General features: G+C 33.7%; 3 protein-coding genes and 1 pseudogene across 3 annotated transcripts; 2 read left to right on the top strand and 2 right to left on the bottom strand.

Moving 5' to 3' along the window:
• The first annotated feature begins 494 nt into the window (after positions 1–494).
• Positions 495–5,905, top strand: LOC143618056 (auxin-responsive protein IAA14-like). The gene is made up of 5 exons (XM_077090395.1): positions 495–886; positions 2,489–2,715; positions 4,256–4,379; positions 4,594–4,655; positions 5,842–5,905. Exons 1-5 carry the CDS (start codon positions 495–497, stop codon positions 5,877–5,879), a joined length of 843 nt encoding a protein of 280 aa, XP_076946510.1. The 3' UTR covers positions 5,880–5,905.
• Positions 5,906–6,082: 177 nt separating this feature from the next.
• On the top strand, positions 6,083–8,387 carry LOC143618058 (putative aldehyde oxidase Art an 7; annotated as a pseudogene).
• Positions 8,388–9,969: 1,582 nt separating this feature from the next.
• LOC143618055 (putative RNA methyltransferase At5g51130) lies at positions 9,970–14,128 on the bottom strand. The gene is made up of 8 exons (XM_077090394.1): positions 14,018–14,128; positions 12,468–12,582; positions 12,284–12,331; positions 11,895–12,147; positions 11,485–11,572; positions 11,189–11,254; positions 10,636–10,704; positions 9,970–10,110 (listed from the first exon to the last, which is right to left on the bottom strand). The coding sequence occupies exons 1-8, from the start codon at positions 14,126–14,128 to the stop codon at positions 10,021–10,023; spliced, it is 840 nt and encodes a 279-aa protein (XP_076946509.1). The 3' UTR covers positions 9,970–10,020.
• Positions 14,129–17,069: 2,941 nt separating this feature from the next.
• LOC143618054 (putative lactoylglutathione lyase, chloroplastic) lies at positions 17,070–24,783 on the bottom strand. The gene is made up of 9 exons (XM_077090393.1): positions 24,615–24,783; positions 22,546–22,753; positions 22,333–22,457; positions 21,507–21,571; positions 19,827–20,039; positions 19,691–19,738; positions 18,808–18,915; positions 18,580–18,720; positions 17,070–17,245 (listed from the first exon to the last, which is right to left on the bottom strand). Exons 1-9 carry the CDS (start codon positions 24,721–24,723, stop codon positions 17,204–17,206), a joined length of 1,059 nt encoding a protein of 352 aa, XP_076946508.1. The 5' UTR covers positions 24,724–24,783; the 3' UTR covers positions 17,070–17,203.
• Between the last annotated feature and the right edge of the window lie 1,980 nt (positions 24,784–26,763).

Raw genomic sequence — 26,763 nt, 5'->3', positions numbered from 1 at the left:
AACACTATAACTTTAGTCTAACACGACTCGTTTAACAACCCTAGTTATAATCAACCTTTTCTCATGAAAAGAAACACACTTTTAGTTTGCACCTTTAAAATAGTTGACATTCTGATCCAATGACATAAAGAGGATAGTTAAAGCTTGAGATTTTAAGCTTGTGTTTGAAACCCGACTCAAAGGGTTTTCCCCACAGTGATGGGTTTTCTTCTTGACGGTGTACTAGGTTGAGTCAGACATGAAGCGTTAAAATTAATATTTACGGTTAACATCCTATTTAAGAAAGATTTACTCATTAAAAAAAAAGTTTACACCTTTAAAACAAATAATAATATTATTATAACTTTAAATTCCATGCCAACAAGGGTGACAAACAAAGCAAACACCTTTCTTTTTCCACCTGGTTTATGCTTGCTGTTCTTTCCATTTTCATGTCACCAAACCCCTTAATACACAACCATTAGATTTACACATTCACTCACAAACCCAAAATAATGGATCCAATATCCTCTGAACCCAAACCCCATCAAGATTTGAACTTGAAAGCCACTGAGTTAAGACTTGGTCTTCCTGGTTCTGAGTCACCTGAAAGAAATACTAATAATATTAATAATAATATTGGTATCAAGATTTTGGTGGCAGGTGCCAAAAGGGGTTTTTCAGATACCATTAATAATAATATTAATTCTGGGACATGGGGTTTCAAGAACTCTAACTGTGGTAAAGATTGTGAGGGTAATTTTGGTAAAAATGGTGGCTTTTTGGGTGAAAACAGTAATAATAATAATAATCACAAGAACCCTTGTTCTGTTGTTAAAGATAGTGGTGGTTCAGCTTCTTCACCGAAACATGCTAATCACCCTCAAGTTAATGTTGCTGCTTCAAAGTAAGTTTTTTTTTTGTTTTTTTGTTTTTTTGGTGGTTTGATATGTTTGTCTTTTGAAGTCAAACTTGTGTTTTTGAAATTTAAAGTTTTGAGCATGAGTTAGTTTATAGTTCATGGTACTTCAAAGTAAGGATTTGTTTTGTTGGTGGTTTAATATGTTTGACTTTTGAAGTCAAACTTAAACTTGTGTTTATAAAATTTAATGTTTTGAACATATTTTTGTTTGTTTTGAGCATGAATTCACTTATGGTTTATGAAATTTAAAGTTTTGAGCATGTTTTTTTAATTTCTTTGGATCATAAATTTACTTATTATTTATAGTACTTGGTAGTTCAAAGAAAGGATTTTTCCTTTAAAAAAATATTATTATTATTATTTGGTAGTTTAATATGTTGGACTTATGAAGTCAAACTTGTGCTTACAAAATTTGATGTTTTGAACATGCTTTTGTTTTTTTGAGCATGGATTTACTTATAGTTTATAGTACTTCTTGTACTTTATGATTGGTTGTGTATTTTTTTCTAGAAAGATTTTCCATATTAGACTATTAATGTTGAAATATATAGTAACTATGTTGACTATTGAAGTCAAAATATAGAGAACAAATCTAAATCTTTTTAAATAAAAATTTATGGTTCATATTTTTAAAATATTGTATTTCTTAAGTAAAATTGTGTGTTTAGGACTTTAGGTCATGTGTAGTTTATATACATAAATATGAAATTTGTTTTATTTTTTATTTTTGAATTTTATTAGTGATGAATAAAAATTACATTTTTATCCTTTTCTTTTTATTTTAAAAATTCTTAAGCCAAAGTAAGGGTGTTTGTAAATTTGGTGGTTTAATATGTTTGACTTTTGAAATCAAACCTGTGTTTATGGAATTTAAAGTTTTGAACATGTTTTTGTTTGTTTTGAGCATGAATTCACTTATAATTTATTGTACTTATTGTACTTTATGATTGGTTGTGGATTTTAACTTGAATGATTCACCATGTTGGAATCAATGGTGAAATATATAGTAGTTTTGTTGACTTTTGAAGTCAAAAGTATTTTACTTCTAATAGTAGAGCATCAATTATTGGTAGAAAAAAATCTAAATCTTTTAGTTGTTTTTTTATCAATGGTTTATATGTATTTTAAAAATTTTGTAATTTATAATAAATGTATAATTTATATAGATAAACACGAAATATATTTTATACTGTTTTATTTTTTTTAATTTTGTAAGAGATGAATAAGTGTTACGTTTTTGTCGGGCTTTTTTTTTCTTTTACTTTTTTAAATTGAAAAGCGATTGATTCATTTTGTTCCGCGTGCACTCGACACATAAGGAGTTTTCTCACTTATTTGCTAGTTTGACTTTCAAGTCAAACTTTTATGTACAAAGTTTTAAAATATTCATACTTTTGTTATTTTTGATGATAGTTTCATTTATAATTCATAGCACTTTATGATTGGTTATGGATCTTTACCTAAAAGAATCATCATATCGGAAACATTGTGGAAATATGGAACAATTTGTTGACTGTTGAAGCCTATAAAAGTCAAAACGTATGATTATGACAGTCAACTTTTGACTATTTTCTTGATTTGAATCAGGGCACAAGTTGTGGGATGGCCTCCAATTAGATCATTTAGAAAGAACTCAATGGCTGCTAAAAACACGAAGAATGAAGATGACGCGAATGCAGAAACCGGATCGTGTGTCTATGTGAAAGTGAGTATGGATGGAGCTCCATATTTGAGGAAAGTGGATCTTAAGATGTATTCGAGTTATTTGGATCTTTCTTCGGCTTTAGAAAAAATGTTTAGCAGCTTCACTCTTGGTAAGTTTCTTTTCTCTAATTCCATTATTGTTAAAATTAATTAATAAATAATAAACTAACCGAGCCTAAGCTCTTTTAGGCTCGAGCGCGGCTTCGAGCTCTAACTCTAAATGTTGAGCTTGGCGTTTATTATTTATTAATTAATCTATTTCCTTCATAAGCATTTTTTTTGTATATATTTTAATTATAATTTTATATATAACATATCATCATCATCATCATCATCATCATCATCATCATCATCATCATCATCGTACTCAGTATATCCCCCCAATAGCAGAGCTATGGTAGGGTCTGAGGAGGGTAAGATGTAGACAGCCTTACCTCTACTCCGTAGGAATAGAGAGGCTGCTTCCAGACCCCCGGCTCGATAGTAGTTTTGCATCAAGCCTTGGACATAAGGCACATAACACTCAACCATCTGCACACCGGTAGATTGGTGCATGTACCTTGTCTTTCAGCTATCAATGCCACCACATGATGCCTGATTAACTTTCCGTCACTTTTAACGTTATTTTCACGAGATTAGTAAAATAATGTCAAAATTAGTTCAATTTCACTTTTGCCCACCCGAGGGTTCACACATATATACATTATATGACATAATATATATTATTTAGATATTTTAGCATATTTTATTTATAATAACTACAATAAATTATGTGTTTAATATAACAAATAAAAATTATATAAATAACAGGCTTGTTTAGGCTCACGAGCCAGCTCGAGCTCAGTACGAAACAACCTTATATTTTGACTCGAGCTCATTTAAGCTTGGCTCAAAGCCTCAAGTTGAGCTTTTAGCGAGCCGATCTTGAACGGCTCATGAGCGGCCTTGCTCGTTTACACCCCTAGTTGTTGGATAAAGGTAAATGTCTTCACCTGTTTATATATAACGGGTATAATTAAACCTTCCAAATCATTTTATTTGAAATAATGTTGTTGAAATTTTAAATTGTGTTATATAAGAGGGTTGTGTGACAGAGGACCAATTTTAAGTAGAAAAAACTAAACTGACCCATTTCTTTAATGATGAAATCATGTTTTTAGAAAAAAAAAAAAAAAGAAAAAGAAAAACTGTTTCAATCCGAAGCCCATTATGATCCGAACCTGTTTGGACCAAAATCCGTTGCAACCTGGACCCGTTCCGACCCGAACCAAAACAACCATTTCCTAATTTGACCCGTTTCGACCCTAACCTGTTTTGACCCATGCTCCGTTCTGACCCAACCCGATCCGACCTGTTTGCCAGTCCTATATTAAAGTATTGTGTTAAGTATGATACACGAGCTATGTGACCGCATAACAGCCTCTTCCACAATACCTAGTTAGCACCATGTATAAATGTTCATGTGTATCGCGCAGTTAATTGAAGTTAGTTCTGTAATGAATGCGTCGTTACAATATAAATCTTATTAAATGCACAAAATAATTATAAAGTTAAATATTTTCAGTTAGCTACAAATATATTCAATTAACTCAAAAGATTTCATTTATTTTTTGTTGGATTTATTAACTCTGAAAGTGGTTGACTTTTCAGGTCAACATGGTACTCACGGGTCGAGTGAAAGCCCGTTAATGGATCTTCTTAAGGGTTCGGAATATGTGCTAACTTATGAAGACAAAGATGGTGACTTGATGCTTGTTGGAGATGTTCCATGGGAGTAAGTTTCAACTCTTTGACTTTTTTAGTCAAAACTTTTTGTCAGGTTTAAAACCGATATAGTTGTATCTCCAACTTTGCAAGAACATATTTTGTTCATTGATTTAATCTATTTTGAAGCTGGAAATTACTATCTTGTTTGACTTAAAAAGTCAAACTTGCTTGTTTGACTTTTTTTTATTTTGTTTGACGTTCAACGTTATCGATTGTTGCAGTATGTTTACTGGCTCTTGCAAGAGGATGCGGATCATGAAAAGTTCGGATGCGATCGGCTTAGGTAAAATCTTGATTATTATGTTTACAATAATTCCAAAGTTCCAAACTTTAATTCCGAGAAATCTTGGAATCTCGGCTGTTTAAACAAGAATCAAGAAAACCGTTATCTTGGTTATTCGGGTTTCTTGATTTTTTAGAGAAACAATCAAGAATCATGTGAATCTTGATTATTCAAACTAGAATCAAGAGAACCCACAAAAATCTTGATCTGTCCAAACAAGAATATCTTGCATTTTTGTCATGTTTTAGTCATTACACCGTCTTATTAAAAATAAAAGTTTTTATAACGTTCGGGTCATTATCAGGTATGTTTATGATGATTTCGATGGGTCACATAACAACCCGCAAATCGTACAAAAAGGGCATATTTATGACCCATATGGAACCAAAGTCTATTTTAATTGACTAGTTACAATATAAAGTGTATTGGTTAAAATGTAGCAAGCGTCACAATATGTCGGTTTTTATAGTTTGTAAAGAAAAAAAAAACTTATTTTAAATAGGATTTTTTTTTTTTACAAAAATGTAATAAACTTTCACGTTGTTATCACTATTATTTTTATTATCATTTGATGTCTTTGATCCGGTTATAAACCGGAAATAAGATCTGCAACAGTTTATCTTTTTCCGCTATAGAACCCACAAAAATCTTGATTTGTCCAAACAAGAATATCTTTCATTTTTGTCACGTTTTAGACTTTTAATTATCGCACCGTCTTATTAAAAATAAAACCTTTTATAGCGTTCGGGTCATTATAGGGTATGCTTATGATGATTTTGACGGGTCACATAATGACCCGCAAATCGTTAGAAAAAGGGCATATTTATGACCCATATGGGACCAAAAGTCTATTTTAATTGACTAGTTGCAATATAAAGTGTATTGCTTAAAATGTAATAAACGCGACAATATGTTGGTATTTTCGGCATAAAAAAAACGCTATTTTAAATAGTAATTTTTACAGAAAAATGTAACAAACTTTCACATTGTTGTCACAACTTTTATTTTTATTGCCATTTGATGAATTTGAACCGGTATAACCCGGTAAATACAACCACGACAAGCGACTGGTTATCTTTTTCCGGGTTACATTTTGGTGCAAAAACTTCTTTCAAACATGTGATGATTCTAGCTTTGAATCGAAATCGATCATACATTCATGTCTTGTTTGATGTTTTTTCTTTAGCTCCTCGAGTCACGGAGAAATACACAACGCGTAGCTAGTTAGCAGACGCTCTAGCCAACGATCCAAGTTCCAACACTTTGTTTCTATAGTTTTCATATTATGATTCTTGTGAAGTGATCATGTTCATTTTATTTCATTTTGTATGTCCCATTTTTAGTCTTATGGGACATAGACATAATATATATAAAGATATAATATGTGTAATCCTAGATGTGTAATTGTTGATATGGATGTTTTAGCATAAGCTACTTGTACCTTGTGCTTGTTTGTGTGTACTCTAGATTTTGCAACTTGTTATCCCATGTTTTGCTCATTAACCACAAAATCTAACAACCAAATGATTTGTGTATGGACTTCCATGATTTTTGGACCAATGTTTCATATTTTCATCTATCAAAGGCAACAATATGGTTAATATTATTTCACTAAAATGGCTCCACCACCCTCCGCCTCCGTCGGCCACGTTATCCTTGCTCTTTTCTTTGCGTTTTCTGTTGCCAGCGCAGGCCCACACCATGGTATGGGTCAAAGAAAACACGGTAAGGGACATACCATAGTTCCGGTTGTGGTCCCACATGTAGATCCGACTATGGTCCCACATGGAGATCCAACATTGGTCCCACCTGGAGATCCTGGTCATGTGGTCCCACCAGGAACGCACGTCCCACTTGAAATTTCAGATGGAACTGTTTCACCTGGAGATCCTGTGATGGTCCCACCAGGAACCCCGGCTCAAATTCCACCTGGAGCACCGTTGGATGAAAACAACTTAGAGACGGACTTTAAGGGTTCATGGGCGATTGATAATCCGAATGTGGGTGTTGCGGCAATGCAATTTCAGCTGATGCCGAACAACAAAGCCGTGTGGTTTGATACAACGTCTCTCGGTCCGTCTGCCAGGGAACTCGGCCCACCGGGCAACTGCCCGAAAAGCCCGGAGATGAACTTTAAGCCCGATTGCTATGCACACGCCATTGCTTATGATGTCGAGACTGGACAAAGTCGGACAGTTTATGTAAGTAATTGTTTTCAATCGTCTTATTTATGCGTGTATTTGCTTTTACTCATCGAGTGTGTATCGTAGATGGATGGTGAACCATGGTGCTCGTCGGGACACTTATGGCCCACGGGTGACTTGGTGGCTACCGGCGGCACCCGAGGCGGCGTTAAATCGGTTAGAATGTTGTCAATGAATGACCCCAATGCTAACTTTGTGGAGAAAAAAAATATTCTTGCTGATAATAGATGGTAATATTGACTACATATCCTTTGTTTTTAAAAATATATATTTTTTAATTTTACTCAAAATTAACTGAACTGAACCGAATCGAACCATGCAGGTATTCATCTAACCAAGTTTTGGAAGACGGAAGTGCGGTAGTTGTGGGTGGTCGAAACTCGTTTAGCTACGATTTAGTCCCGCCAAACAAACTCGAATTCCCGTCACAAAAATTCAACCTTAAGTTCTTACAAGAAACAACTGTCCCGAAAAAACCAGGGCCCGGTATGTACATCGAAAACAACCTCTACCCGTTCCTATTCCTCATTCCCGACGGTAACGTTTTCCTCTTCGCCAACGACCGTGGCATTATATTCCACCCTTCCACGGGCCGGGCGCCATAGTCCGAAACTTCCCGGTGGGGCTCGAAACTACCCGGCATCCGGGATGGCCACGCTCCTCCCGCTAACCGTCACCACGGGCGACATCCACACCGAGGTGGTTATTTGTGGCGGAAACTCGCAAGAAGCGTACCAGTCGGTGGACAGTAAACATACCAAAGAGCAGGTTTTCATGCCCGCTCTTCGGGACTGCCACCGACTAGTGTTGTCAGACCACGTGGGTCAAAGAACAAGACATGCCGGTGCATGGGGGACCTACTCCACCTCCCGACCGGGGACCTACTAATGATCAATGGCGCACAAAAGGGAGTCGCAGGTTGGGAAAACGCGATCGACCCGAACTTCACGCCTATATTATACACCCCGCATAAACCGATGGGTCAACGCTTTAAAGAAATGGTTCCAACCAACATAGCCCGAATGTACCATTCGGTCTCGGCTTTAATACCCGACGGGAAGATATTAGTCGCGGGAAGTAACCCACATTCAAAATATCTTCTAAAAGCCGAGTACCCAACCGAGCTTCGGGTTGAGAAATTCTCACCACATTATCTGGACCCCGCGTTAGCGAGCCATCGGCCCGTGATCACGCCTGAGGGGACCGATAAGGTTTTAAAATATGAGCAAGAGTTCAAGATTAATGTTAAGTTTAGTGGTCAAGTAAATGATAAAAATGTGAAGGTGACATTAGTGTATCCACCATTCACAATTCATGGGTTTTCAATGAACCAAAGGCTTGTGGTTGTGCCATTGAAGGCGGTGGCAGACGGGTCGATCACGGCCTTGGCACCGCCGTCGGGGAAGATTGCTCCCCCGGGTTATTACATGCTGTTTGTGAATTTTCGCGGTGTTCCTAGTAAGGGTGTTTGGGTTCATGTTGAGTAAAAATGGTTTATATGTTAGTTGTTTGTGAATTATGTTGTTTTGATTTAGGATGTTTATTTATAGTGTAAAAAGAAGTAATGCTTAGAAATTTTTTTCTACATTTTATGTGGAAATGAGCAATGTTTTTGTAACTAAAGTATCCGTTGGACGGGACATCTTTATGGTTTACTGGTCTGACAGTTTTAAAAATCAGATGATGACGTTGTAAATAGTTTAAAAGTTTCAAAGTTGTGGATATTATGACTTATTTTTTTGGGTGAATTTGTATTATTATGAAAATATATAACCTTGAATAAAAAAGTTAATAGAAGTAAGTAGATCGATCAAGTATCCGAATAGACTGATCGATCATTATTGATATCCAAGACTATACATATTGAGAGGCAGAACTGTTATTTATTTGCTGAATAGACAGATTGATAGAAAAAATGATGACTATGCTTAACAATAAGACACTCTGAAAAGCCACATACGACGAATACCTTTTGTTGTTTGTTCGAGAATTACGATCTTTAGCTCTGGAACTGAATCATTTTCTTGTATCTGAGAAGACCTTAATAGGAAGGAAGCTTAATCAAAATGAAGCAGGGGCTTTCTTCTATGATCGATCGATATACACATCAACAACTACGAATTGGATTAATTAGTATGAATTAGTAAATCAGAATTTTAATGATAAAAACAAAAAAACGTGCAAAAAAATTGAAATCCTGTAAAATTTATTAAAGACAGTTAATACACACAACAGACCGGTTCTAATCGACAGATCAGTCTGGTTTTGAAAACACTGGCCATACGATAATATAGTTATCATTTAACAAGTAGGTTTGGTTCTAAAAACACCGATAATGAGATTATGGAGCCATCATTATCATAAGCTGACATGGGAGGTCGTATGCATTAAAATTAGTGTGGTGTCATTAGCGCAAACATCAGCTATCAGCTAGCGAGACTGACGTTAACTTGATCACCTTACGCATCAACGCACATGATTTTTAAAGCTAACTCATATAGCGATATGAGTTATTCACAATAAGCCATTTTCAAACTATTAACTTGATCACCTTACGCATCAACGCACATGATTTTTAAAGCTAACTCGTATAGCGATATAAGTTATTCACAATAAGCCATTTTCAAACTATCGTTCTTTATAGAAATGCAAAAAATACCAAGTTCCGAACCCGACCCAGTACTAGTTCCTACCCGTACCCGACTCGCAGATACGCCCTGTTTTTTTGGCTTTCTCCCCAGACCTGTACTCAAAACCGGACCCGACCGGAACTAGCTCCCCCTTTATCCGGTCAAAACCCGACCCAACCCTACCCAAAACCTAACGGAAAACCCGACCATAACTCAGTCAAATGCCTAACTATACCCAGAACCAGTTCCTACCCGACCCACTTTTGACTTTTTTTGACCATACCCAGTTTGTACACCTCTAGTTCTTTATATAAGCATAAGTTTATGTAAGTATTAATTTGGATAAGCAAACTCATACACCCTCTAAACTAATTTGTTAGTAACATGAATCTTATTACTGATACACACTCTAAATTAAGCTCTGAATGAACAAAAATGGCATTTATATTATCCATATCCATTCACATTCCATCATTTATATAACAGGGTACCCTCTCTAACAAAAATGGATACCCAATAGCCAAATCTATTTCACTTCCATAAAGCTAAAATGGGACGATTAAACCCGGTTTTGCTTCCTGATAAACTCGAACTCAAATTCTCGATTTCCCTAAACCCAATCTGCAATAAAAAATAAAATAAAATAAACTTTCACATTAATCTCTTACAAACATTTAAAATTTCATATTTCACCATCTATGTTTCAGATTCTCATTATATCATCTATGAGACCATCTATGCAGTTGATATCACCACTATATCGGACCGATTATTGGTCCCTTGGTAAAATATCAGTACCGATATATCACCGATATTCCTGTTTTAAGTCTTAATTATCTAATCAATTCCTACTTGCTACAATTGTTAGTGTTTTGCAAGTTGCAAAAGGTTAATTTCTTAATGTAGGAGATTGTACTGAATTATTAGTGTTAGATTGCAATATATATGAATTTTAAATTATATTAAAATTACCGATATCCCACCGCGATAACCGATATCCCATATATCGGTCCTTGACTGAGTCCGATATTTTTTCGCATTAACTGTTTAGGAGAACATTAGGGTTTAACAAGCCCCCCGTATGTGTGCATACACAACACGCGCCGTTTGTATGTATTTACGATAATAAAATAGAAAAGTACAAACCTTGTCCAAAAGAATATCTTGAAATTGATCTGGAAATATTTTAAGATTCTTATAGTTAGTTGATGCTACCTGTAGATTACAAAAAAATAAATCAATGGCATAATAAATTAAAAATAAAACATATATGTAAAATAGATATGATCTGAGTACAAAAGAAAGGTTAACCAAACCAAAATGTAACTTACTTCACCTTTCCATCGTTGACTAGAGTAAATTACAATTTTCGACTTTTCGTCGTTTAAGTTTATACCATTTTTCAGAAACTGTTCTTAAACTAAAGAAATAACAAGAAACATCCTTTATGTTTTGTAAAGATTACAAATTTCGTCCTTTGTTAGTTTTTACGTGAAGTCAAGTCATGTGCATTGTATATGAGGGCCATTTGGTCTTTTGTACAAGGGTTATTCTTGTCATTTAATGAAACAATAAGATAATGACGGGGCGACAACATCCTTTTTACTTGGAGAAAACATTTTCTCTCTCTCTAAGTACTATGACTGAAAAGTGAAAAATAACTCAATTTTTGTGTAATAAACGTCATAATTGAATATACCTCTGACACTTGACGGTTACTAATGTATGATTTCCATGGCTGAGGCTCCAATATAAAAACTCCACCCTGTTTTAAGATTAATCACACATTAGCTATATATAAAAGTTGTAAAAATGAAGAGAGAATTGTTACTTGTAAAAAGTAATAATTAGAGGTGACAGTTTTGGCTCAGTCGCTCAGTTACGAACGAATGTATTAACTTGAGTTTTATTATCTCACAAGTCAACTCAGAAAGAAAATTAAAAAGAAATAAAAAGACAAAAATGCCCTTAAACTGTTTAAAAAATAACACTTACAGGTTTAAGAAGCCGCCAAACTTTTGAGAATAATGTAATTAAACCTTCATCGCCCCAATTTAAATGGATCCATTTTGTAACACTTAGGCTGCACGGCAGAAAACAAACGCACTTAATGCCAAACGAAACCAGTCAAAGGGAAACAAAAAAAAGTCAAAAGATTTAGCTAAAAAAGAAACAGATCAAAAGTTATCAACAATGTAAATCATATTCAACACATTAATAACCAGTTAAAAAGTTTTAAAACGAAGAGAAAAGCGTTTGCGGGTCAAACCGGTCAGACGCAAATTAAAAAGTAGTAAACTCGTATATAAATAAATCGCTTAAAGCATAGCGTAGTATGTGGTTACAATAGTTACTCAAGGGTAGCTTTGGTATTTAAATAAACATACGGCAAAGAATAAACTTACCAAAGAATGGTATCGTACACCTTATTCCCCGGTATTGACCAATCAAGAACAATATTATCTTTCTGGAATGAGACTCGGTCAAACAGATATGAATCAGGAGAATCCCCTGAACTTTCAACCCGGCCCGTTTTCTCTGGCGGCTCGGTTACGCCATTGGTTCCATCATCCTTTGACTTGTCAACCGTTTGATCCTTCTTTTTTTCGCTCATTTTCACAATTCTTCTAAGGTTCCAATATGCATCCTGAACTCGAGCTAAAAACAAAAAATTATAAACGTGTTAGAATAGTTTGGTTTTAAACAGGACCCACAAACAGTTTTTGACCAAAATTAAAAAATATTTATTGTAAGATTCATATGTCTTGAATTATTCAAGATCAAAGTTACTCACCTGAATCTATGTCAATCCCGAGAATTTTCTCGCAACCAAACTTTTTTGCTGCAATAAATAAAAATTATCACATTCATTATAATAACAAAATGAAAGTATAACTTTTATTTTACACTTGATGCTAACGTGTCACAGATAGTTTATTTATTGTAAACTTTGACTCGAAATGGAAACTTTAGATTACCGACTGTAACGGTTATTAATCCGCTATTGCAGCCGATGTCAAGACAGTTTTTTCCTTCAAACCATTCCTTCCTCATAACCTTTATTCTCGGATCTTCTTCCAAGCCTTGATCAATCTGAAGAATTATTTGACCGTAAACACAAAATCAAACTCCATTGCAGAATGCAGACAATAACTCACATTCAGCAACAAGACTAACTTATATGCTTAAATCAAACTTATTAGTTTCTGTTTACTGTCCTAAAACATTTAATTATCATCGACTAATCGGAAATTGGTGCTTAGCCGATGCGATTTCAGCTAATCGGGCCTGAAATAGGCAGTCTGTCAAAGCCGGCCCAGATCATTCAAAATCGGTCAAATTTCATTCAAAATCCTTGAAGTACTTGAAAATTTTTGTATATATATAGGATACGGTTCATTTCAGAACTCCCAAATAATTTAAGAAGTTTAAGAACTCTTAACAACCCACCAATTTATTTATTTATTTATATTTATTTATTTAATTGATATATTACAGATTATTTGAGGATAGTTTTGTCACTTACTATATGTAATTTTATGATCACAAAATTGCATAGATTAAATGATAAAACAACTCTCAAATAATATTAACTAGGGATGAGCAAATGGTACCGGGCAATGGTATCGGTACCAGTATTTACCCAACTTTTGCCTACGATACCGGTACTGTACCTTACGGATACCGAGCCGGTACCATTACAAAGTTTTTGAGGAATTCAGGATTGGTACAATCATTAACTATATAAAAAAATGATTAGGGTTAACGAGTTCTTAAATTTTAAAAACTCCCAATTAATTGCTGGTCAGTACCTCACCACCCAACTAGTGCCTAGCAAGTTCTACAACACTGTCAATACATACATATATATAGATGGTTCATAGGAAAATCACAAAAAAAGGTGGAAACCGTAATAAATATTACATTTAAAAAAGTCACAAAAACTCATTTTTACATGTAAAAAATCTTTTTGCTCAAATTTCTTTCCGGAGTTTTTGCATATGAACACACGTGGAAAACGTTCTAACAAAAGAAATATAATAAAAACTCAAAAGGCAATTATGTAAAATTAAGTTTTTTTACATGTAAAATTCCTACCCGGTCGTGTTAAAAAAAAAAGACTCATTTTTTCCGGAGTTTTTGCATATAAACACACATAGAAATCGTTCTAACAAAAAAAAATAATAATAAATTCTCAAAAAAAGATTGCGTAAAATTAAGTTTTTCACCTGTAAAATTCCTACCCGATTGCGTTAAAGAGAAAAAAAACCTCATTTTTGTTATATAAAAAAAAGATTTGAGATTTTTTACATGTAAAATTCCTACCTGATTGCGTAAAAAAAAAACTTAATTTTGTTATACATAAAAAAAGACTATGTAAAATTAAGATTTTTTACATATAATTTCCAATCCAATTGCCCAAAAACATTTAAATACCTTGAAACCCTAGGTTTACTTAGCAGCAATTAACACCATCAATTAATATATAGAAACATGAACTAAATAAAATTAGGGTTTTAGGGATTACGCGATAAGTGTAGTAGTTTCGGTAGTTGCCGAATATGGCTACTTCTTTCTGCTTCTTCCTCTTGTGTGGTTGTACGGTGTCGTTTTGGTGGGTTTTGTTGGCTGCTTCCATGGTCTAGTCTAGGGTTTATGGAAAGAATGAGGGTTTTGTTGGCCGTAAATGGTGTGGCCTAATTAACATGTTTCTGTGCGCAAACCAGTTTACAACTCAAAACGGGTTTGGGTTAAAACCGGTTTGGTTTTGGGTCGGTTCGGTTAACCGGTTTATTTGCCCATCTCTCCAATAGTTAACCCTAAATTTTTATTTGCTTTGAATAGTTAACCCTAAATTTTTATATGACGACACACAAACCCTTCTCCAATTCTCCATCTCCGGATCTCGATGGTTCGGTAAATTCCCTCCAATTCTCTGGCAATCTGGCATGCTCGTCAGAGTCGTAGCGGCGCCATCGAACTATCAGGTTCGTGTTCCAGTTTGGGAACGGGTACATGATAAGTTTACATGTCGTGTATATGTATGCACGTTTCGTGTATGGGTGTATACACAATATGTCAACTATACTAATTAGTGGCGTTTTTAAAAAAACATTACTACCGTAAACACTTTTATGGTATCAGAGCTTCTTTGATTTAATTCAATTCATAAACCAACAACGCCATCAAGCTAGACAGGGCCGTCCCCAAAGATTTAAATACCTCGGCCGAACTGAAATAAAAGGACCCATAGCCCTAACGAGTGACGAAATATATAAGCTATTTTCTTAAACGATGCTTATTGTTATAACAATAAGCATAGAAAATATATTATTAAAAATCGAAAACCATAATAACTAATGATTAAGTGTTGATTTGTGAAGATCTCCTAATATTGAAAAAAAAAAATACCTTGGTCTTTGGTGACTGGCTTGGTCAACCACGAAGGAGCCTTGTGGTCAACGACAAACCAACAACAGTGGTCGGGCTGGGTTGGTTGCTGTTCATGTTTTGTTCAGCATTCACAAAAAAGGAAAGAGATAATGAGGAATTTCAATCAGCTGCTATTTTCTTTTATTTTGCGTTTGGTTTTTATTTTACTTTTAAATGTTAGTTTTAGTTTCGACCTAATAAATTAAACTTGATTAAATGGATTATGGATAAATAAGTGTTGGACCCAATAATTACAAGATGGTAAATATCAAATTATATTTTACAAGTTTTATATTTTTAAATGTATATATAAAAATTTTGACCCCCAAAAATTACGTGCCCGGCTGACGGTCCGACCGGCACTACCCTCCAGTCCAGCCGATCCTGAAGCTAGACCACCGTCCATCGTCCCCAGTCGTCGCTACGCAGCCGTCACCAAGCAACTCAGCTACTGTTTCGACCTATAGTCAGTAGAGGTGTACAAAGAAATGGGGTTGGGACCGGATTTAGGCAAACCAAACCGAACCGGTTTGGGTTTAAAACCGGTTTCACCCAAACCGTCAGTTTCAGGACCGGTTCCCCTTAAGATCTACCGAACCGATTGAGGAAAACCGGTTTATAAACCGGGCTGGACCGCACTGACGTGACCAAGCCGGCCTGTATTGCTTCTAAACCAGTTTATAATCCGAACCGGTTTGAGTCAAATCAGTTTTGACCAGCCGTTGACCAAAACAGTTCGGTTTAAGATTAAAACCAGTTTTGTACATCTCTAATAGTCAGTCACTGATACCCATGGGCCAAGTAGTATTGTCAAATTCATATGGCGATCCCATGAGTTTGTCATGATGGATGTGAGTCCTTACATTTGCTTCTAGCATTATTTTTGTTTTTGGAATTGAGCATAGTTTGCCAATCCTAGGATCTAGTAATGGAACTTGGGTGTTCAAAGTCGAATATTCGACTCTTGAAAAAAAAATAATTATAAAAAATTTAAACAACTACTTTTAAAAATATTCGCATATCCAAAAAATTATTCGAAATATCCAAAAAATTTCCAAAAGTTATCCAAAATATCCGAAAAATTATTCGAAATATCAAAAAACTTATCCAAAAAAATATTTCGGATAGTTCGGATATCCGAAGTATCCGAAAATTTTCAAAATCACTATTCGAATCCATATCCGAAAATTCGGATTCCCGAATATTTGGATACGGATTTAGATTCACCCCTGTGGCACTCAATCTACCAAATAAAACCATTTTTTATCTAATATTTTTCACACACCCAAATTAAATTTACTATTAATAATCAAGTATCTATCGAGTTTTACTCTTTTGGTTTTGCTTTGAACGACCACAAGAATGGCACCCGCCTTTCCCACCACAATATCCCAAAGAAGTACCCTCTACTCTTTCACAGCTCCCGCTTTTGCTTTACTCGGCCCTTCTTCAACACCTTAATGGCACAACCGGCTTTTGCTTTACTCGGCCCTTCTTCAACACCTTAATGGCACAACCGACTCGATCACCCCAGAGCCACTCTCTTAAAACTTCTTTACAATTGTTTTTATTCCATGTCATAAAGTTAGTCCGTCTTTTGTTTGTTCTTCGAGTCGTTCACACAAACTGATTCGTTAATCAAATGACCCCAAGAAAATAGACCAAAGCCAGAGAGCAATTAGACTAGGAGACAAGAAATTTATATCGTTTTTCATTCATAATCAAAACAAAATACAAATCGGCTTTACATAGCCATAGAAACAACCGACCCCATTTGAGTCATACTCCCGTTCACAACCCAAACATAAAATCAAACACAGACAGTAAATATTCAAAACTTACCACCCTAAACCCTAAACCCAAACACAACCTATTTATTACCGTTATCTTATGTTAAATTCACACCTCGCACTTTAAAACTTGTACTTCAGCAGAATAAATGGTGTGATCAACAAAACTTGCAGCTTAATAACTACATAACATTAAGCGAGTTAATAAGCGTTAACAGCTACATAACTTAATATTTGAACCGCGACCCCTACGATACCAAAACAAAAATAAGTGGATATGAAGGTGGCAAAAATTACTGAAATTCAAATAAATGGTACACAAAGTGGTAATGTCCCAACTCTACCATGCTATTTTCTCCTTTTGTTGTTCATAACAAATTTAACCACAAAAACACAAAATGGTGTATACATTATTAGCCATTCTACCAAGATTTCAACCTGTGACAACTTAACCAAACTTCAATTATCTACAAAACGGGGGGCTTTCCACGTCATTCTAGTTCTTTCAGAAAATCGACGTTATCAACAAAAACCTGCAAAGTATCGACAACAAATTAATCTTAAACGAGTTACATGGAAACAATTAGATGCATGATACAACTTTCTAAATCACTTTATTCAAAGATTCAGTTTAGTAGCGCGTTGTTTTTTCACCAAAGGGCCTTTGGCCTAGTGTAAAGCTCTGTCTTACTAAATCGTGTCGGTTTAAATCCTGTTAGTGACAAAAAAAAGTATGCCATTAAAAGCTGTTAAAAAACAATACTGGCTTTCCAGTTATATTTAGTGTATTAAAAAATATTAATTATTTATTACAATTTACAAACTGTTGCTATTGGGCATTTATTCAAAGATTTATACTATTATTAAGGGTTGTTTGACAATCTTGTGCTGAATCAATAAGAGAAGACCACTAATTATAAAAAGTTGCTACACCAACTTTTTATATATAAAAAGTTACTATTCATCATTCTTTAAATTATTGTGAGTGTATAAAAACGAGAAATATAATAAAATAATTGTTTGTGAGTAAGCTAAAGATAAAAAATGTGGATGGGTTGTGGGAGATTTTTAAATTGAGTATTAAATTTTGAAAAGTTTAAATTTTAGTTAAATTATAGGGTAAAAAAATGGTGGATGGGATGAGAATGCTCTTACCATTAGCAATTAAGAGGTGTAACCAAACACACACTACCTCTAACCGATTCAGAGGTAGCATCTTAATGATTAAGAGGCTACCAAACAGTCCCTTACTCTTAACATACTAATTTTAAATCATAAATAACCCATTACTACATAAATAAGTGTTTGTGAGCCAACCCGTTCCAGCCTGTTTTGACCCGTACTAAACTTTAACCTAGTATGTGAACTTCGGCTTGTAAAAGAACCAAACACACACGGATGAACCGTGTTCATGTTCGTTCATTTAACTTTAACCGAACAAACGATTGAACATGAATGAAAATTTTCTTGTTCGTGTTCGTTCATTTAGTTAGCAGCACAAACGAACGGTTCACGAACGTAAATGAATGAACATAAACTGAGCTAAAACAAGTTCTAAGTAATGTGAAATAAAAAGTTAATAAAACTATAGGTTGTAATGAGCCAAAAATATTTTAATGAATATATTAACGATTTAAAACGAACGAGCTAAAACCTAAATTAACGAACATATATAAACGTAAACAAAAGAACATAAATGAACCAACGAGATGTGTTCATTTCATTCGTTTGACTAAATGAACAAAACTTTTTGTTCATGTTCGTTCATTTATTAAATAAACGAACTTCCTACCGAATAGTTCACAAATAGTTCACTGAACGCTCGGTTTCGTCTACAGGCCTATGCAAACGGCCTATGTGAACGTACCGTTTTCCAACCATCAGGATCCAAACACGCTGTAATTTTGGTGCTAATACCAGGTAATGGTCCCGGTTCTCTGGTAATTTTCCCACCAAAAAGCTTTATTGCTTCTGCGGTTTTATAAACATCGTCTGTACCTATTGCTATCTGTTTATTAAGCAAAAATTTAGTTATTACAATATAAATGCTAAAATGCAATTAATAAATATAAAAAAAATATATTATTTTGTTGACCTGAGCATAAGCATTTCCTTTGTCATATTCTTTGACTCCATAATTGTAAGTCAACTCTAGTACAGCATTTTTATCCTCTGGTCCATACCCCATCATTGCTATGGTGTACTGCACAATCAAATATTTGTTTAGTGGGAATTAATAATGCTAAAAGGGCTTGATTAAGAAGATGATAAATTGTCAAATTTAGATGTTTGGATGTATAAATTGAAGATTACATACATGAAAAACAATAATGCAAAAAAGCATTCATTATTAGACTCGTAAATGAACCGAAAGGACACAAACGTAGGATGTTTGTGTTTGTTTAACTTTAACCGAACAAACGATCAAACAAAAGCAATTAAACGAACTAGGTTTTCTTGTTCATGTTCGTTCTTAAAGAAAATGAGTGTGTCCGCCTCCGTGTTCATTTGTTAACAGTATAAACGAACAGCTTGTGAACGTAAACGAACAAACATAGATGAAAAAAACATTATCGTGCGAACAACAATTAAAAGTAAACATGTACATAATTTGTTATTTGTTAAAACTGGACTGAATTGTGATGGCCATTAAATTTTTTAACATAAATGAGCATAAACTACGAACATAAACAACATAAAAGAGCAAATGTAAACGAACGAACATAAACAACATAAATGTATAAACTACGAACATGAAAAAGATAAATAAACGAACATAAATGAACGCTTACGGACATAAATGAACTAGTGAGACATGTGCTCATGTTCATTATTTAACTAAATGTACAAAAGTTTTTGTTCATGTTAGTTAGTTCATTAAATATAAACAATTGTAAACGAACTTCCTGCCAAACGGTTTACAAACAGTTTACTGTTAGGTTTGCTTCGTTTACAGACCTACATTCATTAAAATTTACCTTGTATTCAGGGTTATCTCTTCTGCGAAGGAGCTCCATACCAAAAGCCTAAAGTATAAATGTTTTTAAAAATATATATTAAGTTAGCTTTTAATGTGATAATAAATATATTATTATTCAAAAGAAAACCGCAAACCTTCTCATGAAAAGCAATGGAACGATCAAGATCTCCAACACGAAGCATTACTTGACATAGGGGTTCAGGAGTCGGACCCCTTTCTATGAGTTCAAATTTATAACCATCAGGATCTTCAATAAATGCAATAACTGATTTTCCACCTTTCACAGGACCCGGTTCTCGGGTTACAGTGCCACCCTTAGCCTTTATGAGATCAACAGTCTTAGCAACCTGCACACCCAAAAAATTATTTTGATTATTATGTTATATTAATACAAAGATTTTGCTTATAAGCACATCTTATATTGGGTCATATAAATGGCTTTGAAAAGTCGGCTTCATAAAGTTACCTATTTACCCTTCTTTGAGCATAACTTGAAGTAATTTTACTTTTACTTCAAAATGTCTCCCCCGTTTTATCACAAACATGTCCTTTTTGGTCATTTTATCTATTAATAATAAGCAGAAATTCTTACACTTAAATAAGTGATCATCTGATTATTACAAACATCATAAGAACATCCAAAACACCATCTTCTACAGGCTGATTTATTACAAATAACTTAATTCTAATTATTCAATACCACACAATCACTTTCAAAACATACATCTGACATTAAATTATTTAGTTTTGGATCAACTTTATACCCAGTGCAAGAAACTGTACATATATGTGTAAATTAAGATTACCTATTTACCGAGTCTTTTAACAAAGTTTGATTTATTTAAGCTTAAAACCTTTACTAAAAAAACTCTTTTTTTCCCACAAAAGTGCTTTATGTATTAACTTCTTAGATACTCAGAAATTGTCAAACATACAAACCATAGTAATAGGAAACCCTACATCACCTCCGATCTGCGTACAGGATCGCAGTACAAAATCATACCGAATGTTGCACGAATAGTTCTATTTCCATTTCATTCCCGTTCCCGATGAATCCAATTCGCATTCCCCGTGAATGATTTTGGTGTTTGGGATTGTGAAAAATCGCGTTGTGGAAATCCAAGTCAGTTTTAACACTTTGTTGAACCGACTGAATCGCAAGTCTCTGCAACTTCTATTTTCTAACAAAGTAAATCACAAAGTCCCTGCATCTTCTATGACTCCCGAATCAATACCTTCTTTTACACTAAAATACATGATTACGCAGAAGATTTGAGAGTCATAGAAGATACAAGGGCTTTGCGATTTAATTTGTGAGGAATTGAATTGGTTGTAGTTATTGTACTGCGTACCTACATTATATTGATTGTCTTCTTGTACCACATACCGAGAAATCGAGAATATTGAAGTTGCAGAGAATTTGCGATTCAGTTGGCTCAAATAAAGTGCGAAACTGGATTTTGGGTTTCCCAGTACGGGATTTTTCACTATACCAAACACCAAAATCATTCACCGGGAACACGAATTGGATTCACCAGGAACACGAATGGGATGAGGCTAGAATGATTCATGCAGCATTCCGGAACAGTCAATTTCAGCGATTCGGATCGCTTACCATCGGCGATTGGTACGATTGTGTACCACGATCCGGTACGAACGATCAGGTAAGCGGACCGCATGTGATGTTGCATTTCCTGTGACTATGCTTTCAATGCTATAACATTATCTACTAAAATTAATCAACATCATGGTAATTCACAGTGTATAGCAGATGCAAGAACCTATACAAATCAATTGGTAAAAGTTTCACTCACATCATCAACCGCAATGCCAAAATGACCAAATGCAGTTCCAATGTCATATTTATCAACCCCATAATCTGGCAGAACGAATGTATATTACTATATTAGTCATATTACTCATGTGCAAAGAATGTATATGTAATTAGTAATTACTGGCCTTAAAGGTTAACCAATGAGCTTCATATGTTGTATCATGCTATAGATTCTAACATACACAAGCGTAGGCATATGCAGCAAATCAAATGTTTTGGTAGTGGTGGCAATTGCAGAACCTTAAAATTTTCAAAGTGAGGTCAAACAAAAAATTGACCCATTAGCATTTAGCAAACTTTTCGATGTTATCAGTTTTGGCCCATTAGCAATAATTAGCCTAAACCATAAGGAAAAAGAGTGAAATCTGTCACCGATAGAAATTATTAATGTAACACCAATGTCCCTATTTTATCCTTAACCAAGGCTATGAAACTATATATTATAAATTATAATCATTTTTTTTGCCTATTAAGTTTAACCAGCAAAATAGAGTAGAGTCAGGCTCAGATTTTTTGGTTGAAGCTCATTTAAGGTTAGTTTTATTATGGTTCACAAAACTTTTTAAAGTAGCTAAACCCCATGCAACTATAGTTCCTTTGTATAAAAAGACAGATACAAACTTCAAGTAAAATACTCAGAATACTGGCCGAAAAAGATAATCAAAGAAAATGAATCAGTAACCTTAAGGTCTACAATCTGCCACACTTGGTGATAATATTTCCAAATAAGTTTTATAAATTAGCATAAATAGTGATAGTAGTCAAAGATTTGTGCATAACAAAAAGGCAGGTAGAAGATAGTTTACTGTATGTGAGTTCAATCACAAAGTGAGAGTCTTCTGGTCCATATCCAAGAAACGCATTCGTGTATCTCTCCTCCGGTATATCTCTTTTTCTCAACAGTTTCATCCCTAGGCACTCTGTATAGAACCTGCAAAAAATTTTCAATAAATAAAAATACAAAAGTAACAAGAAGTTAAAACATTATAAATTAGCATAATGTAATACAAAAAAGTTACTTTATTGTTCTGTCCAAGTCACCAACACGATAAACAACATGAAGCATTCTTCTCTTGTCACTTTTGACCCATTCTAAGGCATTTTCTTGGGTGGTTATTGTGCTTCCTTGAGCCATGCTTACTATTGTTCTAGCTGCAGGTTTATTATTTGCTTCTTGTCTAAATAGTTTACAAGCTCTATGACCAAATGTTTTGGACTGCGATCTCACTGAACAAACATAAAAAGCCACATGATAATCAAGAATATTAATAAACTATGAACCTGCTAACTGTCATCATATAATATCCATACAATGAAAGGCTTCTGTTATGTTCATTTGTCAACATAAAAAGACTAATTTCATAGTTACCCTTGAAAGTTGAAACTCATTTCATCAATTTCATAATCAACACAATGTTATATCAGTGTTACATATAGTTTTGCTAGAATAGATTCCTACATATTCTTAAATAACAAATCAAATAAATCACACAAATTCGCATAAATGCACTATAATTAGTTAACACGTAAGCAAATACTAAACCCAATTAAGCAAATTCAAGCCAAAATACGGTACGAACAATCCTATCTATCACATACACCGTATGAATGTACTGTAATCCGTTAACTCGAAAACAAACTGAAACCTAATTAAGCAAAATTAAACAAAAATATCCATGATTAAACGCTCAAACCAACAAAAACGAAACAGAACCTAATAGTATCCGTAATTTTATACCACTGGACGCAAATTGAAGTGAATTAACCGCAAACTAGCGTAAATGCACTAAAATTCGTCAGCTCGAAAGCAAAACCTAAACCTACTTAAGCAAATTCAAGCCAAAATACGATATGAACAATCCTATCTATCGCATACATGCAAATTCGTATGAATGTGCTGTAATTCGTTAACTCGAAAACAAACCGGAACCTAATTAAGCAAAATTAAACCAAAATATCCATAATTAAACGCTCAAATCAACAAAAACACAACTAAACCTTATAGCATCCACAATTCCGTACCGTTATAACCAAACTGAACTGAACTAAAACGCGAAGACGAATTAAACACGCAAATTCGCGTGAATGCACTAATATTCGTTAACTCGTAAGCAAAACTAAACCTAATTATAGAAATTCAAACCAAAATATCCATAATTAAACGTTCAAATCAACAAAAACACAACTAAGCCTAATAACATCCACAATTCAATACCGTTAGAGCCAAACTGAACCGAATTGAACCGCGAAGACGAATTAAACACGCAAATTCGCATAAATACACTAACATTCGTTTAAATCATAAGCAAAACTAAACCTAATTATACAAATTCAAACCAAAATATCCAAAACTAAACGCTCAAATCAACAAAACCTAATAATATCCGTAACCTCATACCACTAGACGCCAATTGAACTGCGAAAACGAATTAAGCACGCAAATTCGCACAAATGGACTAAAATTCGTCAACTCGTAAGAAAAAACTTAACCTAATTCAGCAAATTAAAACCAGTATTCAACAATAACAAAACAAAACCTAATAATATCCGTAATTCCATACCGTTAGACGCAAACTGAACCGACTATAACCGCGAAGATGAATTAAACACGCAAATTCACATAAATGCACTAAAATTCGTTAACTCATAAGCAAATCCTAATCCTAATTAAGCAAATTCAAACCAAATTATCCATAATTAAACGCTCAAATCAACAATAACAAAACATAAACCTAATAATATTAATATCCGTAATTCCATACCGTTAAGACGCAAACTGAACCGACTAAAACCGCGAAGACGAATTAAACACGCAAATTCGCACAAATGCACTAAAATTCGTTAACTCGGAAGCAAAACCTAATACTAATTAAGCAAATTCAATCCAATATATCCATAATTAACCGCTAAAATCAACAAAAACATAACAAAACCTAATAATAATCCACAATTCATACAAATGCACTGAATTCGTTAACTCTTAAGCAAAACTAAACCTAATTAAGCAAATATAAGCCAATATATCCATAATTAATCGCTCAAATCAACAAAAACAAAACCTAATATATTAACATCCGTAATTCCATACCGTTAGACGCAAACTGAAGCGAATTGAGCCGCGAAGACGAATTAAACACGCCGAATCGTGACGTGGCGAGTGACGTAAGCGTGGACGCCATCGGTAAAATCCGCACCATCTTCTTCTGTTAACAAATTTGATAAATTGTTATTATTATTATTACACACACATACAAATTGTGTGTGTGTTATATCTGTGCGTGAAGTGTGTTTTGTTCGAATTCGAAGGCAAGGATTGATTCGATTCGAGGCTTAAGGTGGTGACGTATGAAAGTATAGTTTTGAGATTAGTTTTGAAATTTTTTATCTGTTTGGGACGGGTTTTGTATTTGTAATGTACCTGGTTATCTGATCTGATTAACCAATAACGTTGACATACTTACCTGATTATATAATCGATGACCGACATAACTCTTTTTATATTTTTATTTTCAATATATATTTATATACAGTATACTCTAAATATTCTAGATATATAGATCAATAATTATATATAGGGCATGACTAAATTGAAAAACCATATTAGATGTGAAAACCATGGAAATTCATCCACAACCATTGATCAACAAAATCTATGGACTAGATTTAAAGTTTTTGTTTGAAATATTTAATTAACTAGGTTTGATTCTCCGTATTACGGGAGTTGTTTTACATTTTTTGTTTTTTAATATTTATTTTTTGGATTTTAATTTTCTTTATTGCAATAAAGTTAATAATATATGTAGCTTTGATGATTAAAGGGTTAACAAATAAATGATACGTTATAACTCGTTTAAAAGCTATCTGGGTTTACTGACCCATAACCCGCTTATTTTTTTTTACTATAAAATTGTTTCTTAATTATAAATAATATTTTATAGATATTTCATATCAAAAGGGGATATTAATTTTTAGTATATCCCTATTCTATAGGATTTTCATATCAAATATTTGGCAAGATTAAATTTTAATTTAATGAGATGTTATAATCCGTTTAAGAGCTATCTGGATTTTGTCAAACTCATACCCGTGAATTCAGGTCAAATATATGTGAAGCCTCTATTTACAAATAAAGTAATCTGGTGACTTGAAAGAATTTATGAAGCAATCAGAGAGCTTTTAGTGGTTTCGTTTATATCTATTATAAATAGATTTAATATTAGGTAGAAGGACAAGAAAAGGGTAATTTATGTATGAATTTTATTCTCCATCTCCTTGCATCTCACATGCAGCCATCCTTTCAACCTTATTCTTATAAAGAAAACCACTCCATGTCATTATACCCTTTCAAATTTAGCCGTATATATACAAAAAAATTTGTAAAAGCCATGCTATAATTTTCAGTCTCTGTTTTGATTCAACCTTTAAAGATATTATTAATTATATAAAATATGTAAACTTAATTAGAAAGTATGTACACGTGTTCAAAACTTTGTTACATATATGTTACAATATTATATATAATTTTGTTTCATGTACATTAAATTTATCATTTTAAATGATTAAATATAAAAATATAAATATTTATTAAATACCTAATGTAACTTAATCAACTATTATAATAAAAAAAAATGTTGTTGTACCAAGTGGCACATATTTGACCCATATTTGTGACACTTGGCAAAATATCATTTAACTATCTTAATTAATACTAGGTTAGATCCCGTGTGTTTACACGAGTGAAAATTATAATAAAAAATAAAATTATTATATATAATACATAAATTTAGTTATTTTATATAATAAGTTTTATCTATGAGATTTATTTTATATTCATTTAAATCAAATTATAACTTAAAAGTATTAAAATTGAAATACATGTAAATAAAAAAAGTTAAAAGAGTTGTCTATGATTTTTACCATTCAATAATTTTCTAAGATTTTAGCCATTGTTGTAACAACCCCAAAAATAAGGCTATTTTTTTTAGAAAACTCACCGTTAGATACCGAGTGTGATGTTGGTTGAATAGTTGAAGTGAATTATATATTAATATGCTTGGCTCGAACCGTTGAGATGACAACTAATGGGACGGCATAGTGATTGGGTAGACTTCGGTAGAGATATGGATAAGTTTAGTAACAATACCATAATTTATAACATGGGCTCGACCCAAATTAATCAAACGAGACCGCGACTCGTTTAACCCAAACAAACCGGAACGCGATAACTCCAAAAAGTT

This window comes from Bidens hawaiensis, unplaced genomic scaffold (genome assembly GCF_021521415.1).
Source record: "Bidens hawaiensis isolate Kalapana, Puna unplaced genomic scaffold, B.hawaiensis_p1.1 tig00062577_1, whole genome shotgun sequence".
NCBI lineage: Eukaryota > Viridiplantae > Streptophyta > Magnoliopsida > Asterales > Asteraceae > Bidens > Bidens hawaiensis.
This window is presented reverse-complemented; position numbering and strand designations above follow the sequence as displayed.